We start from the raw sequence: 17,896 nt of genomic DNA on the forward strand, positions 1-17,896 counted from the left end.
TGGTGATGTTTTTATTTCTTATTGTTTTTAAATTTCGATTGGAAGACAAAATCATTTGTAGATTTAATTTAATTAAACACAAAATATAACCTGCAGCAACAGTGTTGTACTGATAATCAGACAAATTAAATCTGAATAAAACACACAGACATTATGTTTTTTCTCCTATTTCCCCCTTTTAATAGGCCTTTATAAATGATGTAGGGCTAATTGTTGGATTTTAAAATAATTATAAAGTCTACTTTCTGAGAGCCAAAAAGATACAAAAACAATGCATAACAGATGCATTTTACTCAAATACAATAATAAATTAGGTAAAATGTCAATTTTAATCTCTTACCCAGTTTTAGAGTTTTCCTGTTTTCTAAAAGTTTAAGTTTTATTTAACTGTCTTGTACTCTGTACAAAAGTGTTTGGCCATATTAACAGTGGGGTTGGTCTGTGCCTCTTGGTTTCTGTCCATAAAAGCATGGTTGGATGTGTTTGGTGTGGAAGAATGTGTGTGGTGCACAAATAACTCTCAAATCAAACCCCTAACCAACAACACTGTCTAGATTTTCTGCTCTTCTAGATGAACTGGCAAAAAATATCCAAACTCCAAAATCTTATAGAAGGCCATCTTGGTAAAGAGGAAGTAGCTTAGCTGCATTTAGCTGTAATGTGCAGGTGGCCCAGTATTTTTGCATATATAGTGTATATCAACAGCATGACGGTGCCGTGCCGCAGAACCTTTTAAGGACTTTTGTTCTCCTCTTGCTTGATGGGCTTGCTCGGGTGCTCCGATTTCTTCTCACAATGCAAAAACATCCATGTGAGGTGAATATGTGATTTTAAATTAGCCTTAGGCACAGATATGAATTAGGTGAAGCTTTTAGTAAGACTACAAAAAGTGCTTAATTAATGCCAGTCCATTTCCAGTAGCACGAAAAAATAATCTTAATAATATAAAATATAAAGTAAATTAATGGGTACCCACTGTCCTTCTTGAAAGAATATTATGTTATATGAAGGTACAAAAAGTTTCCAGAGGTTCAAAGATTGGTGTCCACAGTTTATAATAATTATACATCATCAAGGATATAAGATTAGTAAGAGGAGACAGCTCCACTGGCAAGGTGTTACTTTATTACGTTACTTTATTTTCTGAAAGTCTATGTTAATTTATCCATTTGTAACCCCAACCCTTCTGAGAAAACCCACAGTTGCTGCACTTCCACCCGAGATTCCAAGAACACATGAAAATTATTGACTTTGTCAATCTGTAGCTGTACTTACTTAAATCCAGGATAAACAAGGCAGTGTGACGGGACATGGCAGTGCAAATATTGATCAAACTGAAAAAAACCCCAGTGGCATTATTAGTAAAGCTAAAAATTAAAGGCAACAATAAAGCAGTTCAATGAGAAATTGTCACCTAAAAGTATGATTTCTGCACACACAGACATGTTACCTCTGTTTTCCATCACTCTGTTTGATGTCTGTGAGCATCTCAGCTCCTCTGTCCTCGGAAGTCTTGGAATAGTCTTTGGATCAGCTGGATTCTCATCATCTGCCAGGAAGATGGGCTTTAACCGCAGCTAGCATGGCTCTCCCACATGACCTGCAAGACCTGAAACACAGAAGCAGCACGATTGTGTACTTCTCCAACTCTAGTGAAACTTCACTCTATACCTACACCCATGTCAGTCATTTAGATGACAAGTGCTATTATCTGTCTTACAGCTTCACAGCAGAAAGTAGCACTTCTGTCTCTGATTTAGACTGGTACTTCAGTTTGACCTGGTCCTTCCACTACACAGCCTGTCAAGACTTGATTTGCTCTTTCCTGGAGAGGGAAAAACTTGACTTAATACTATTTTGTCAAATGTAGTATTTTTGCATTTGCAAGATAAAAAATCCTCTTTTGCTCCTCATAATTCTGCTGCTATAACAGAAACCCCACTCCTAAATCATTCTTTGGACTGTTTATTTAGTTTGTTTGACTACTCTTTTGTACTTTCTTCTAATAATGCTGACGTATCCCAAATAAAAGAAGAAATGAGTTTAAAAAGTCAGTTTTAAGGTCTTTATAAAAACATGTCAGGACTTGCAGCCTTAACTGGTGCCTTCTTGCATGCAAGGTGGACTATAACAATATTTCAAGAGTATTTATTTGTTTTTTACCCTCTGACCCTATAAAGGATAAGAAGCTATAACTAGTGATACTTGACTCTCTTGACAAGAATTAAAAAGAGAAGAAAACAAGGGAACAAGGTTTACCTTGCTTGTCTCTTCAGAAAGTTTAAACTTTTATCAGTTGTTTTTTTTTTTTTTCAATTTGAATGCCCATCATTTTCCAGAGTCTTTTAAGCTGCTCACAGAGATTCACACATATTATACAAAACACTCTAAGGACCTTCAACTTCCATCTTGTTGGACTTCACTTAATCATACACATTGACAGACAGACATCAATCTCACTACAATCAACATTTCACAATTTCTTCTTTTCAATAACTTCACAGGTTATTACTGGTAAAACAACATATGTGACCTTGATAGCGAACGCATCTTGGGTCAAGACATATGGACAGATGATGGATGCTCACCATAGTATAACCTCATTAATTGCTTGCTCTATGTAATTTTTTCCTGTATCTTTTTTTTTTTTTTTTTTTACTAATTTAAATACAGGCTTTATGCAACAGTTGTTATTTAGATTGGCGGTATTGAGAGCTTCATAGTACGGTGACCCTGAGAGGCCAAATAGACTGCAACTTAAGAAAACACCAGCAATAAGAAAAACGCTGCAAAAGCACACAAAACACAAGGGAAATAGGAAGGAAAAAAAACGGAAATAGGAAAAACTGATTTCCAAAAGCACAAAGGAAGTGTTTCTGGGGAGACAATAACCTGACAGACCAGTTGCAGGAACCCAAAACATGGTAGGTGTGTTTGATCATGATTCATACAATACTGATGACAGATTTTTAGGCTAATAGTTAGGCTAGCACACTTGCTTCTCATCTTTTCTTTCCCCACAAATCCTCCACTTCTTTTAAGTGTCTCCCAGCGCAATTCTTAGCATATTTTGGTTCCTGCAACTGATCCCCTAAAACATTTCCGTTGTGCTTTGTGTGCTTTTGCAGCGTTTTTCTTATTGCTGGTGTTTTCTTAAGTTGCAGTCCATTTGGCCTGCAGGGCCACCGTACTAACCTCCACGGCACAATATAATCTCCATTGCCTTTCAAAAAAACTAAAACTAAAACTAAACTAAACTATATAAATATGAAACAGTAGTATAGCTCAGCATGAAAAAAACAGAAGAAACCCACTAGCTAGCATAGCTCTGTTTAGTAGCTTAATAAGGAACTGTGCAAACCAGAATAATAAATAACTTAGTTTGTTAATCAAATCTGTACCAAAAAAATGACATGTTTTAAAAAATACGTGTTTAAATTGGGATTATGTGGCTGGGGTTTTGTTTCTACCCAACTGACAAAGACTCCATATATTAATACCTGCTAATAAGTAATCAGATCATTCCAACTTCATTCAAACTGTTGCTGTTTTTAAAGTTGCATTGCAGATTCAACCAAGTAGAAATATAATAAGCACTAGAAGAGCTGTTATGTGGATTTGTAACCTTTGGACAGAGTTAAGCTAACTGGCCCTGCCTCTTAAGCTAAGCTAAGCTAACAGGCTACAAGTTGAAGTAAGCATGTCAAACTATTACAAACTAGTTTAATAATCATAGTTATTTTCATGTCAGATGTATTTACTTAGGCTCTATAAGTATAGTGTTGAGGTATTTCTACTTTACCTAACTTTCGTCAAACGGTATTTTATGCTTGTACTTAAAAAATATACTTGTACATTTTGGGGCTATTGAATTAACATTGTATTTGTATACTTATCTGACTTTTGGAAATTTCTTCTTCTTCTTAAGTTTTAACGTCAAAAACATTTTAACATCATGAAGATCTGAGAATCCCTCACATGCTGCATGGTTAAGACTGAACCAGTGACAAAAACGTGACGTATTACATGAGCATATTAGAGTCTCTAATGGCCTCTGCTGAAAAGAAAAGTTAAATCTACTCCAAGTGTTTGAATAATCTTTGAAGGAGCTTTTTAACTTTGATTTAGAAAAGGCAAAGAAAATAAGACAGGAAAGCTGGGAGAAAGAGCAGGGGAAGGCATGCAGTAAATAGCCTCAGGCAGATTTAAAACCAGGTCTCTGCAATAGCCTTATGGCTATCGATCGTCTGCCCAATCTGTTCAGCTACACTGAAACCATCTGATTTTTAACCAAACTTTTTGTGTGGCAATATGTAATATTTCTAAAAATAGAAAAAAAATTGATTTGATCACATGCAAGTCACAGACATGAGCAGAGGATATAATATTTAACTTTGTTGGTAACAATTTGTGCCTCTTGCACTACTGTCAAATTAATGAAGTGATCACCAACGTCAGTACTTCCTACAGTACATCCTGTTAATAAACATCTTCTCCATCTGGTGCATTTGTTCATTCATTAGCATGGTGCAATAATTAAAACACTGTTCATCACAATAATCTAGTTAATAATAAATGTAAAACAACAACCACCAAGAAGAAGTGGAACATTCAGATTTTGGTAGACAAGATTTACTGTGATAACAACAAAAATATATGCAATATTTAAAGTGTCATTTGAATATGTGCTGCTCACACATGTGTTTCTAAAATCTTCTGCAATGGTGAAGACAGAAAGGACGATTTTACTAAAAAAAAACTTTCAGTTCAGTGCCAACAGTTGTGCCCTTTTTATCTTAAGTTCCAACCAATGATTGCATGCATTGCTGCTGTTAATGTGTATTTATAGAATTTTAAAATTGGTGAAAGAGTTCGTCAGCACCGACAGTCTGGCGTATATTGCTTTTAATGTTTAGCCTCAGCTCAATATCTACAGCAAACAAAGACAAAGTTCAAGTCTGGACATGATGTTCCAAGATAAATAGCCACTCAAAATTCAATTTAATGTGGATAAGAATCACAAAACTTTCCACTATTTCAAAATGTCTTTGATGTCACAATAATGGAATCCACATTTAGATAACAGATAATGAACCTATCCTGTGTTGAAAAGGTGGATTTTTTTGATGCAGGTTTTTGTTATAAAAAGACAAGCCTGCTAATTGAATTCCAGTCTTGGTGAGAAAATAAAATAAATGAAAGGTTGGAGAATAAAAGGCAAACATTTAACCACAGAATGGGAAAACCTTCAAGAAACAGCTTGGTTGCTGTGTGTGCAGTCACTCTCATTTATTTGATGTGTGGGAGTCAGGCAGCTCCTCTAGTCTGTGAAAGATTGGTTCACCCACTGGATCAGCTGGTTCCTCATCATTTCGAGGGCAGCTGGGCTCTAGTCGCAGGCAGTCTCAATCACTCACCATCTATGGAGGCTCTGAGACGTCGAGACAGCATCACGATGTACTTCTCCAACTCCAGCGAAGCTTCAACATTGTCTTATACCCAGATCAACCGCTTTGGTGATCAATGCCAATACCTGCGGTACAACATCTCAGCTGAAGGCAGCACTTTTACCTTTGATGTGCAGAGTCGTTTCAGCCTCAGCATGTATTTCCTCCACACGTCCTGCCCAGACTGTGTGGTAATGAGGTGGCTTGTGAAGTCAAGCAGGAGGATTTCTACGGACTTGTACCTGCTGAGTAGAAGGAGGGAGGTGGAGCAGAAAGAGCTGGAAGAGTTCAGAGCTCAGCTGAAGTGTTATCAATTGCCTGAGCCTGTTGTGATGGATCCTACCAAGGAGCTTTGTCCAGAGCAGCCTGAGAACCAACCAACAGCAGCAGCAGCTCCTCAGGCTGAGGAGACAGTGGCTCAAAAGGCATAAAGGACACTGGCACATTGTAATCAGTTACTCAGAGAATTACTCTTACAGTGTTAGTAAGTTCTTCTTACAGACTGGATGTTTTTAATTTAATCAAAAGTTATACTTTAAACAACAGTTTTCATTGGAGGGAGATGTTGCGAGTAGATTAAATATTTGTTTTATTATGGACACCTTGGTATTTGCATTTATTGCCTATTAACTCTCAATTGAAGCTTTTGTAAAAATATATCTTGCTCCTTTTAGATTTCTAAAGGTAAAGTGATTTAGAGCATCTAGAGGGTATACTAGTGTTGTCAAGATTGCAAAGTGCTAAAACAAGCTTGTTACTTCATGTTCTTTCATGAAAAGTTAAACTGATGCACAATTAAATTCCCTATTGCTGAATCCAGTAACCTCAGAGTTTTGGACGTACAGTACAATATGACCTTATTTGGTCTGGAAAAAAATCTTTTAATACATCACCACCTAGTGTTTTTTTTTTCTGGCCAGTTTGTGTGGAAACCTGTGCTAAACTGACCTATGACTAGGGACAGGAATTGATGCACTTTTACTGATACAGTACCAATGTTATTGTTTCTGCCACTGATTAGAATCAATACTGCATATTGATCTGGTTCTTTATTGATTGCCTTACCAATTCTGACCCCGTTTTGCTTCAGGAGAGAAGTACACCTACATAGGTTTTTAGCATCTATAGCATTGCTTTATCACCTAAAATTCCCAAACAGAATAATGCCCAGTGCTAACTGTAGCATTAATTTCTCCATCAGCATCTAAAATAGGGAAACTGAAAGAATGATTGCATGACATTTGTTTGCATTTACGCAAACCGATAAAGAAACGGTTCCCAGTGTTAGTCTGCTTGCCTATTGGTCCTGCTTATCGGTGCACTTGTGCTACAATTAGCTGATTTCAGTTCATGTCCCAGAGGAGTCCATAGCATGGATATGGGCATTACTTTTATTTTTATTGCACAGATCAGAGTACGATGATAAAGTGAAAACCAGAATACAAACATGTGCATTATCCTCCTAACACAACTTCAGCTCTTTGCAAGCATCTGCACAGATAGCATGCTAACGCTAAGCCAGCCAAGAATCCAGAGCGATAATAAAGCTCAGTGAATGCTGACCCCAGCCCAGCAGCCACACCCTGAACTTCAGCAGCTGACAAACGCAGCGATGAGCAGTCAGGCTGGAACCTCTGTTTATACTTGTTCATGTTTCTAAAGATAGTTTTCATCTTTGCTGTGTGTTCATACCTAAATACTGAGAGAAAGATTGTATGTGTGTCCTCATTAGGACAGGGACTTGGTTTTATTGGTTTGTGGGACTGTAAACTATGGGTTTATATTGTTTTGAGTAATGAAGCCAACACAGCACAACAAAGAAAGGAAATACCTTCAATATGCACAGAAATTTGGCCACGCAGCATGTAATCACTATGAAAGTCTTTAAGTCATTCCTGCAGTTTAACAAATTGGTGTGTGCCATCTGGCTTCATGGAAAGATAAAGATTAGTTTTAGTAGGATCTTTACCTTGAGGCCACTCTTGTTGTGATTTGGCACTATATAAACTGAATGAAATGTCTGTCTCTGCAAAGCACAGTCTATTTATTCATAAGGCTAACCAAGCCTACTCTTGTTAGCTAGTAGCTTAACACTATTGTCTTAAATGCGATGCAACTCCAATCCAGTCCAATAGGATTATTACTACATATCATATTTTCAAATCCATGACAGCAGAGTAAGCCTGGAGCACATGTGTTTAAGCAGACTCTCATGCATATTTGTCCACGTATTAGTGATTGTGGGTGAATGAAATGCAAATGTGGGCGTGCACAATTGTTGGACTGATGGTGTTGGTGTGCACAAATGAGGAGAGCCGGGCTCTGAGGCATTGTGAGAGCCGAGAGCAGACAGAGTCCTGTTCTGCTGATTACACATCAGTGAATTGAAGCAAGACAAGTGTGTATTACACAGGAATCTATCATTTGGAGGGCATCTTCAAGACAGGTATGTGCAACAGGTATGTGTAGCTGTATATTCAGTTCCTGTAGTATGTTCTTGTTGAGTAGGAAACTGCTCTAAATACATACATGAAATATTTTCTAGGGTAAGTAATTACCACTGGGAAAAAACAAACAAGCGTAGTACAGAAATTTGGAGCAGCTGAGCCTATTGGGATAAATTTCTCAAATATGACACTTATGCCTGGAAAATGTTAAAAGAACATAGTCAGCAACTATTAGACAGCAACAACACTAGGGATGAATTTGGCTGAATTTATTCAAATTCATTTCAATTTTTTTGTCTAAAGTCGTTAGATCTTTAACAGTTTTAGGACATTGCTGACCACGAAAAGGAGGTTTATTTGTTTGAGCTGACACAGATGTTTTTTCCCCAATGATGATAATGATTATTCTGTTCTTTTGATAATGTAAGAGCCTTTGTGGATATAATGAACAAAACATAAGTCTGTTATGTAATTAAGTTTAATCCGCAACCTTACCTTTGGTAAAATTCTGCCAGATTCCTCTGAAAATAAAAAAGAATCCAATAATCAATTGTCAGAGTTTATGCTTAGAGTGGTTAAATTACATCAACATGCCCCAGAATGAATGAGCAGCTTGTTTTACTACCGTAGCGTTGGAGGCTACAAAGTTTAAACTATTATAACAAATTTCTTTCTCACTGTGGCAAAATGTTCCTTTTCATGCTCAATTTCACAATGAAGCTTAGTGTTGGGAACTCTCCGTTAGTAAGCGACTTATTATTCTGACTTTATGAATTTCAGGGGTTTCTGTCAGTTATTCTGTAACATAGGTGGTAGAGTCATGTGTGCAGGTAACAGCTGAGCCTGTGTTTCTGTGTCTGATCAGTTAAAAAGCAGCATGCATAAACTGAGTTAATGACTGAGGTTATTGCTCATTTAGGCACAGTAATAACTCCGTGGGAATGCCAGTTACCCAAATCTCACTGCCCCCTCATTACAAAACACCCGGCCTGACGTTAGCCAGGGTACATTTCATAATGGGCACTGAATAGGGCATTCAGTGAACACACTAATAAGCTGCTTATTAAACTGGTATATGAAACAAAACAAATAATGTTCTGGCTTGAAATCTTTTTACATTTCGGAAACAAGAAAGAAACCTTGAGTTAGTATGTGTGTCTTAGCTGGAAGCTGATAATAATGTTAGCCCAGATACATCAAACGCAGCTGGAGATTGGCTTCCCAAACCAGTTTCTGTCTTATCTCTCATATCTCACTGTTTCCTCTCCCTGATCTCATACTAATTTACCCGCACTAGGCTACATTGTTCTGCTGTTGCATCCACATGTTCAGCCAGTATGCCACAGCGATCCCCATTCTTCCCACCGTGTCCTCATGCTGTCACTCCTTATAATCTGTACACGAAGGGGGTGTACCTCATTTGTCCGTCCGTCCCAGTTCATCAAAGACCCTTGATCCCCAGTGCTGTGGTCTACATTCCCCTAATGATCAGTCACAGTTGGAGTCCAGCCTAGTCAGAATGGCTTGGAAGTGATAATAGTGATGGGAAAGGGAGTTTTTCAGAACGCAAGCTGAACAAGAGATGACAGTGTGTGTGTGTGTGTGTGTGTGTGTGTGTGTGTGTGTGTGTGTGTGTGTGTGTGTGTGTGTGTGTGAGAGAGAGAGAGAGAGAGAGAGAGAGAGAGAGAAAGAAAGAAAGAAAGAAAGAAAGAAAGAAAGAAAGAAAGAAAGAAAAAGCAATAATACAGATTCAGGGCAAGCTTGAAATACAGGAGTGTGTATTAAAGAAAAAGAGATATTGGATGAGTTGGACTCCACTTTAGTCAGTATATCCCGCAGACAATCCTATTGTCTGTGTGTGTGTGTGTGTGTGTGTGTGTGTGTGTGTGTGTGTGTGTGTGTGTGTGTGTGTGTGTGTGTGTGTGTGTGTTACTGAGCCATTTCCCAGCCTGTAAGCTGATTAAAGAAAAGGTGTGCTCAGCAGAAAACTTTAGTTAGGCTCTGCACAGAGTAGTTGCCACCTTACAGCCAAAGTCAGGCACAGCTTTATAAACACCCTGCGTGTCATATAATAACATAAGCGCACTAAAGCTGCCGTTAAAGAGAGAGAAAAGGAATGCAGTACACTTTAACTGGATTTGCAGTGCTCTAATCCAACACAGTTATTTAAGCATATACAGAAGACAGTAACAAATTAAAAGAGATACTAGTCCGCCATGCGCCCCAGAACAGTTTTAGTGATCTTTGCTCAGATGTCTGGATTCATACAATAAAAAAAAAAGCACCCCTCCACAGCAAAACCCATCTGTTCTTTGATTGGATAGGTAAATTTGTGATTGACATGACATTGGCCAATCAGATGAAAGGAAGAAAAATAGAGTCAAAATTCGTACTTGTAACTTGAAACTTGAGTGCAGACTTTCTCACATAGTTTTTTGGCTAAGTCCACACACAAATTCTTTTTACACATTCAAATCCTGATTTACAAGTACAAAACTGATTTACAAGTACAAAATATTTATGACCACAATTTGAGCCCATACAGATGAGTGCAATGAGTTCTGAGGACTGCAGCGTCGTCTGATTCATCCTCATTTTCATACTCGTATGGCCTGTTTTTAGATGTCATCACTTCAAGTATATTCCATTTTTTCTTTCATTTGTTTCTCACTTGCATAATAATGAACATATATTTATTTTTTTTAAAAAACCTTTATACCATTATTTTTTAAAACCTCTGATAGCTGAAAGGGAAACAGAAGCTGACATTATCTTTTAAAAACAACAAATCCTGCTATGCAAATGCCAAGTGTCCTAACATGTTTTTTTCCCTCTTAACAATTATTTAAAAATGTTCTTTCTTGTCTGTTCGCTGTAGTATTTCAACAGAGATGAGAAAGAGTTATGAAAATACAAATGAAAACATGTCAGTATAGCCCTCAGCGTTTCGCACAGTGAAAACAGACAATGATTCATTGCAGCAGTAATATGAATGAGTTGTTTGAAATGCTCTAAAATATTAGTGTATAAAATAAACAATGCTAAACAATGTCAATCACTCTGCCATTCCCCTCTCCTCCATCTGTGCTCTTTTGCTTTCATTCAGACTGACTGGCTGGAGGCCAAACAACCTGACTGCTCCAAACACTTCTACATCAGCAGACCTGTCACCATGGCAACAAGACCCACGGCCTGGCAGGAGCAGTGCCCTGTCAACTTACTTGACGAGTCGGTCAATGAGTCTTGGGCGAGGGGTGACAACTTCCCTCTGAAAGGCTTAAAGGCACCCAAGGCAGAACCCGAGGAGGATATAGACACCCTGGAGCCTGATGCTCAGGTCAATACTCAGCGGGAGAAAGAGACTATCTCAAAAATCAAAACAGCTGATGCGACTAAAATGGAAAATGAAGGAGCTGCGAGAATAAGGGAGACAGAGGAAGCAGTGATGGGATCAGAGCAAGTTCCTAATAACCTATCAGGAGGACTAAAGACTCAAGAGGAACCTGAAGTTGAGTTATGCGAGGAAGTTTTCCCGCCTACACTTTCCTTGGGTGCCTTATCAGCAGGAGTACACCGTGACAAAGAGGGCTTTTCCAGCCCTGAGGGTGAGGTGGCAGAGTGTATCAGTGATGTTGATGTCATTTCAGACCCAACAGAAGACATTACTTCTTTAGATAGCCAGAATAGTCGAGAATGGTTAAAGGCATCTCAGATGACTGAACCAGCTGATCAGAAGACATATAAACCATCTGTAACAGATGTAATAAGTACCGGTATAGTGGAAAATAATGTGTTACGACCTGCTCACCCTTCTTGCTCTGACATTAACATTACAGATGACGCGCATACTGTGAGTTCCCCTCCTTTTGCAGATGAAAGTGAGGAAGAAGAGGAAGTGGGCATTGCTATTATGGAACTGAACACATTAAATATCAACAGCAAGTCTTTCCAACCTTTATATTTAGCTTCCACTAATCAAGAGACAGACTCAGCTTTGCATGCAAAACCCTCAGATAAACACCAGGAGGGGCTGTTGTTAAAGAACCAACGTGAACCTGCCCTCAGAGGTGTAAACCAGGAAGCAGGACAACAGGTGCCTGGCCAGGGATCTCCACCTTTGTCGACCGTTGCCATGGAGCCGTCCAATCCAGGTGGGGCTGCTTCTGCTACAGGCTTTGCTTGCGTTGTTGCTGTGAGAGAAAGGCACAGCAGGGCGGGGGAAAGAACAGAGGGAGAAAATGAGCAAACAGGTGGGGAGGAAGGGCAGAAAGAGAGCGGACTTAAAAGGAACAAGCCAGCTGGGCAGCAACACAGCGGGGGACTGTTGAGATATTCACAAACAGTCCAAATACAAGAGCCGGAGATAGAAAAATATAGCTGTGGTGTGTCTCTGAAGCACAGCAACCACACCAGGATGGAGAATGACTCATGTGACGATAGCCAGAGTGACAGTGGCGTATCAGCTGATTTCTCCCCGTCCAACACTTTGGAGAGCTTTCCATCAACTGTATCCAGAGAGACTCCCATTGAGAGGGAGATCCGAAGGGCTATAGAGCGGGAACATAGCCTGAGAAGATCCAGAGGGCTTCCAAATCTACGCATCACTCCAGAGTATGTAGAGGTTCCCTTAAGAAAAACTGTTCTTTCCAATTCAGTAGCTGCGAAGACTGAGTGGTGTCAGGACAAAGATAGAGAGTTTGCTGGCAAAAAGATGCTGTATGAGATTCAAACGGAGACCCAGAGGGAGCAGGATCTGGTCAAGCTTGGGAAAATTCCAGGTTTTTATGATAAAGGCACAGTTCGACAAATAAGGGAGAAGAAACAGATCTATGAGACCTTTCAGACACCCAGTGACTCAACTTTTACAGCCTCAACCAGTCGCAGGGCCCCATCGGTTTCTTCTGTCAGCAATGGTTCAACTCCCAAGAAACAGGAAGACATCTCATCACAGGTGTCCACCACAGAAGACACACGTGTCGAGAAGAGACACAGTTTGGATCTTCTTAGCCCGACACAGACCCCAAACTCTCCCATAGGACGGAGTGTAACCAAAAACACTCTTCAAGGACCGGGTATCTCACAGGGGACAAGTCGACAAGTCATAATCTTAGAGAACAACCTGAAGAACACAACACCGAAGAAACACCAAGACAAATCAGAGGGTATTACTGTTGTCGACTCTGGAAGTCCTTACATCTTATTGTCACAGAAAGGAGGGAATGAAAAAGTAACAGAAAAAAGACAAGAAAAGGAGGAGGTGGAGGATTTAGTACCCAAGGAGAACCCCTTTTTCAAGCTGCGCTCTTCAAATAATTTAGTGAAAGTGAAGGAGGATATCCAGGAGGCCCAGAAGAGGGAGAAGGAGCTTCGCAAGCAGAGGATTAGTCTGTATGGGGGCAGTGGTGGTGTTGGTGGTACACAAGGACAAGGAGGGGGAGAAAGAGAGGGAGGAAGGCCAGTCAGCATGGAGTTAAAGAGTCCTGTGCTGTCATTAAACGGACTGTCCGTTGCTGACGCACCTGGGTCATCATCCAAAGGAGAAACTGGACCCTCAGCAGGTTAGTGTAGGCCTGTGTTGGTCTCTGGGTGAGCATGTGTGTAAGGGTGTAATTGATTCTGTTTGTGCCCGCCTGCTCACATAGGCTGGTGTGTGTGTATGACTGGTTGAGCGTGGGTGTGTGTGTCATTTTTATATCCGTGGCTAGATGATGAAAACCCCCTGAAACAGCTCAGTGAGCACATTATTTCATTTTCCTTATGGTCAGTGGAAAACCTCAAAACAGCTTTCGAATCTACTGTTAGCTATTATGAGCAATAACTTTGCACCGGAGCCCATAAGCTGGCCGGCCAGAAAATAAAATTCTGTAACTCAACAAAAAATGTAGCACCTAACCTGTCATATTAATTGTGAAAAGCTGAGGCAGGGAAAAACCTGGCTCATATTTCAACGCTATTGTGTCAGGGAAGAAAGGAGCTGGCTGAAAGAGTCCAATCTGGGAATTAAGTCCGAAATCAGCATTCAAAAAGTGGATATAATCTGATACAGAGTTTGTGCATGTGTGTGCGTGTGTGTAGACTATTGCTGTCTATAGTGTATCTCTGGGAAATTTTGTTTGCCTGTATTATACAGTAGTGATTTCCAGGTGGGGTACTTGCTATTGTGTCAGCAATCCAGGGATCTTTATATGCTTGGTTTAAATAGTCAAGTAAGAAAATGGGCTAAATAGTTTAAATAATAAGTTAGTGACCTTAAATAAAGGGAGAAAAACAACTGCTAAATAGCCAATTTAGCCAAAGATAAATAGCTGAAATCAATACAGTTACAATAAAGATGAAACATATATTTATATATTTATAGATATTTATATATTATTTTTAAAGATATGGGTTTCGGTAGAGAGTTTAGTTTTGAGCTATATATATGTCTGTAACGTACATCTATACTATTAGATGGGTGGATATTCATATTAAACATAGTTTGAGTTAGTAACGTTAGCTTATAGCTTTAGCTAAGATGAAAGCTAAGGTTAGCTTAAAGCTTTTTCACCTGAGCCAAAATTTCAGGCTCCTCTGAACGCTTGATTTCAAACTTCTGTTTTTCCTTCTCCAGCTCTGCATGATGTTAAAAACAGGATACTGTTATATGGTCATTTCAAAACCAGCCCTGGCAGTGAGCATCGCCCTGCTAACAGAAGGCTCAAACCTTCTGTTGGGGCAAAGATTAAGATAGAGAATAAGGATTATTTTGAACTGTGAATGACGCAAAGCTACTCCAGTAGAGTCCAAGAATAAAAATATGAATAACACAAGTAGAGATTTATAAAAACAGTGCTTAATAATTCAAATTACAAACATTTGATACATGATTTTGAAGGGCATTTTGAAAGAGTGCTTGGCTGTGATACATCAGAAAAAAAAGACTGGGAGGCGTTGCTCTACAGTATGTTTCAGTGTGTTTTTTTGTCTGTGTTGTGTTGCCATGAAGGCTGATTTGTGATTACGTCAGAATGAATGACTTAAAACATTGTTGGTTTAACAATGAGTGACATAAACTGACCAGGGTGTGTCCACAAAGCACGCCGGACGGTAACTGAAGGTCGTGCAAAGTGCAGCTGCATATTGCTTTACACATCAGGCTTTATTGCCCTTCTGTTTCTTAATTACCGCTGCCTGCTTTTAGTTTCTGTTTCTCCACGTTCATGAACAGATTTCTTTCCGTCTGTTCCCTCTGCAATCCTCTGTCTCTTCTCATTTCTCTCTGCTGCCTCACGATGTTCAATCTTAATTTGATTCAGTGTTCACACTGTGGTGCTCAAACAACATCACAGGGGCACTTCTCCCTCACTGCTGTTCTTTCTTCATCTGCTTTTCTCTTCTCTTCCAGCACGCCTGTCAGTCAGCAAGTCATTTGTGTGGCCCCCGGTCCAGGCTGAAGACGAGAAGATTAACCGGCCAGAGGTGTGTCAGTGTTACAGCTCATCCGTCACACTATTAATTTTTAGAGTTTGTATAAATTTTACCATCTGGTACTTAATAAAACTTCGCAGTGAGTTTTATTAAGTACTTTTGACTCTGAATTTTAACGTGCCAACCTCACCCGTCTAGTACACTTGGCATAGGACATGAAAATGTAGGCAAATCGCCATCCTGAGTCTCCCTGGAATGCAGACAAGAAGATATCAGGTTCCAAAATAATGATGCTTTGTTAGCTCTACATTTGACTTGCAATGTCGCATTAAGATGAGCTTTCAGGCAGGTGAATTAAAGGAAGATCCAACATAGAGTGTTCTTGTACGATGCTGGTCAACCAAGTGCCACGAGACCAGAGTCAATGGGTTTTGGAATTTATTGCACAAGAATTAAAGTCATAAAATGTTCTAAAGGTCTCAGCTACACCACATCCAATCAGGAAATAAATTAAGATATCTTAAAACAACTTTTTATTGATTAGCTGTGATCATTTCCATCAGAGAGGCTAAGTGGAGTCAAATAAATCCAGCAAAATTCCTCCCACAGTTTAACAGCTTCCCCTTTTCCCCATTTTCCTTTAATTTGTCACGCATCTGTCTGTTTAAAACTGCTCTGGACTGTAATGTGTCAAATGGAGAAAGTCTTGTGGGAGGATGTCAGCATCTCTTTTGCACCAAATATGGGACGCAAATATCTGATAACATGCTGAACACACAGTGAGGCTCTTATCTTTATAGATAAGGGATGAAGGCAAACAGCCCTGAGACTGAGAGAGAGCAAGAGAGAGAGGGAAGGAACGTGTCTGTAGAGTGTGTGTATGTGCGCACACTTGAGCAGTCAATAGCAGGCAAAGAGGAAAGTCAATTGACAATCCCACTGATTTGTGTTACCTTCCTTGTGGGTCTTGCATCTCTTTGATACTCTGGTATCTCTGATTAAAGCGGAGTGCTGCTTCGTGGCTTGAGCTGTTTAATTCAGTTTGGCATTGATGTGCTGGGGTTTAGCTGCATGGTTCAGTCTGACATTAGCAGCGTTTTGCCCTCTTTCCTCTCACTTCCTCATAGACCTCCCCTCTCTTTCTCTCTCTGCTGGTTGATTATCTGTGCACAGACCTAGTTCCTGATTAAAGTTCAGAGATACATGAAGGATTGCAGGGCAAATTGGCCTCACTTGTTGACTTAGTCATACAGAACATGGCCTTGGATCACAGTCGCATTAACCTTCCTTTGACTTACAGAGCTAATGATGCTCATCCAAAGATATGTCCTCAAGAGGAAGCAAATTCATCCCTTTCCTTTCTTTTCGCTCCCTCCGTGTTGGCTTTTTGGTTTGGTCTCCCACTCCAACATACTTTTGAATTCTCTTTCTTTTTCTGCTCCTATTCTTCCAACTTACTGCCTGCCTCTTCTTTTACCATGCAATCACCACTTACTCCTGTTCACTTTTTGTTCTCCTTTTCATTCAGCTCCCCCAGAGTCCTCGTACCCCTAGACAGAAGTCTCCTCTAGTGCTGCGCTGGGAATCAGGTCTGATCAATGGACACAACAACAAGGATTTGGACTGAGAAAGGTCTTTTTACAGAGACCTGCAGATGGGAATAAGGAACAACGATGAAGAGGAAGAAGGAGGGAACGTGGAGTGAGAAAGAGGTCAGGGATTGAGGCTAGAAAAGGGGTCAGGAGTATTGGGAGCAAGGAACATGATTTGTGGTGGACTAAAAAAAACCCTGAAGAGTCCTTCAGCAAAGAAGCAATGTGAATGGAGAACGTGGGGCACCTATAAGTAGATAAGCTCATGGCCTGCTTCAGGTGCTGAAAACCCTTAAGACTAATGAATGTAAAAAGACAATAAAAATAAAAATAATATGTAGGAGAAAAGAAGAATTTAGGAGATTTTCAAACAATCAGGAACTCCTTCATCTGTGGATTTCTTATGTTTTGAAAAAACAATGTGTCATCAAGAGTCTTATGTGCTTAACAATATCTACATAGAGGAAATAATTTAGTTTATTACACATGTAAACACCTTATGCAATCTGATACAACAGCCATGTAATAAACCCTATCTTTGCCTAGCTCTGTCTCCTGACTTTTTATTGACTCTGTCAGAATGCTGTTGGTTTTTTTTATTGAACTCTTTGGCCATTTTGAAGATTGCAGTTAGAGACCAGTGATATTTGATTGCATTATAAAATAATTACTTCAGCAATATATTTGCAATGACCAATCTTGAGCTAAAATACATGGCCACTCTACTGGGAACTCAGGATTTACTGGGATTTTTTTGCTGAGAACAGAATTTTCCAGTTCTACCATGGTTATCCAATACCCTTCAGAACACTGGAGCTTAATCATTCTCTCGACCCTTGACGAGTTCAAAGTACTGATAAAATATTATGTAACCGAAGAGTGCAAACTGCTATTCTGAATTTAGATTTCATATTTTGTACAAGTTGTACCTCCTTGGTTTTAATGTGCTCAAGTTTTCTGTTTTTATGTGATTGATTTTAATTTCCTTTTCATCTTTTTTAAT

The 17,896-nt window shown here is 39.4% G+C and overlaps 2 protein-coding genes across 2 annotated transcripts; both read left to right on the top strand.

Moving 5' to 3' along the window:
- Positions 1–5,146: 5,146 nt before the first annotated feature.
- LOC146630731 (uncharacterized) lies at positions 5,147–6,623 on the top strand. The gene has a single exon (XM_085356064.1). The coding sequence runs from the start codon at positions 5,237–5,239 to the stop codon at positions 5,876–5,878; it is 642 nt and encodes a 213-aa protein (XP_085212190.1). The 5' UTR covers positions 5,147–5,236; the 3' UTR covers positions 5,879–6,623.
- A 4,443-nt stretch (positions 6,624–11,066) lies between these two features.
- On the top strand, positions 11,067–16,928 carry misp3 (MISP family member 3). The gene is made up of 3 exons (XM_085356065.1): positions 11,067–13,452; positions 15,279–15,352; positions 16,830–16,928. The coding sequence occupies exons 1-3, from the start codon at positions 11,067–11,069 to the stop codon at positions 16,926–16,928; spliced, it is 2,559 nt and encodes an 852-aa protein (XP_085212191.1).
- Positions 16,929–17,896: the final 968 nt, after the last annotated feature.

This window comes from Diplotaxodon limnothrissa, linkage group LG6 (genome assembly GCF_057381915.1).
Source record: "Diplotaxodon limnothrissa isolate DT_005_m linkage group LG6, D_limnothrissa_male_GT1.1, whole genome shotgun sequence".
NCBI lineage: Eukaryota > Metazoa > Chordata > Actinopteri > Cichliformes > Cichlidae > Diplotaxodon > Diplotaxodon limnothrissa.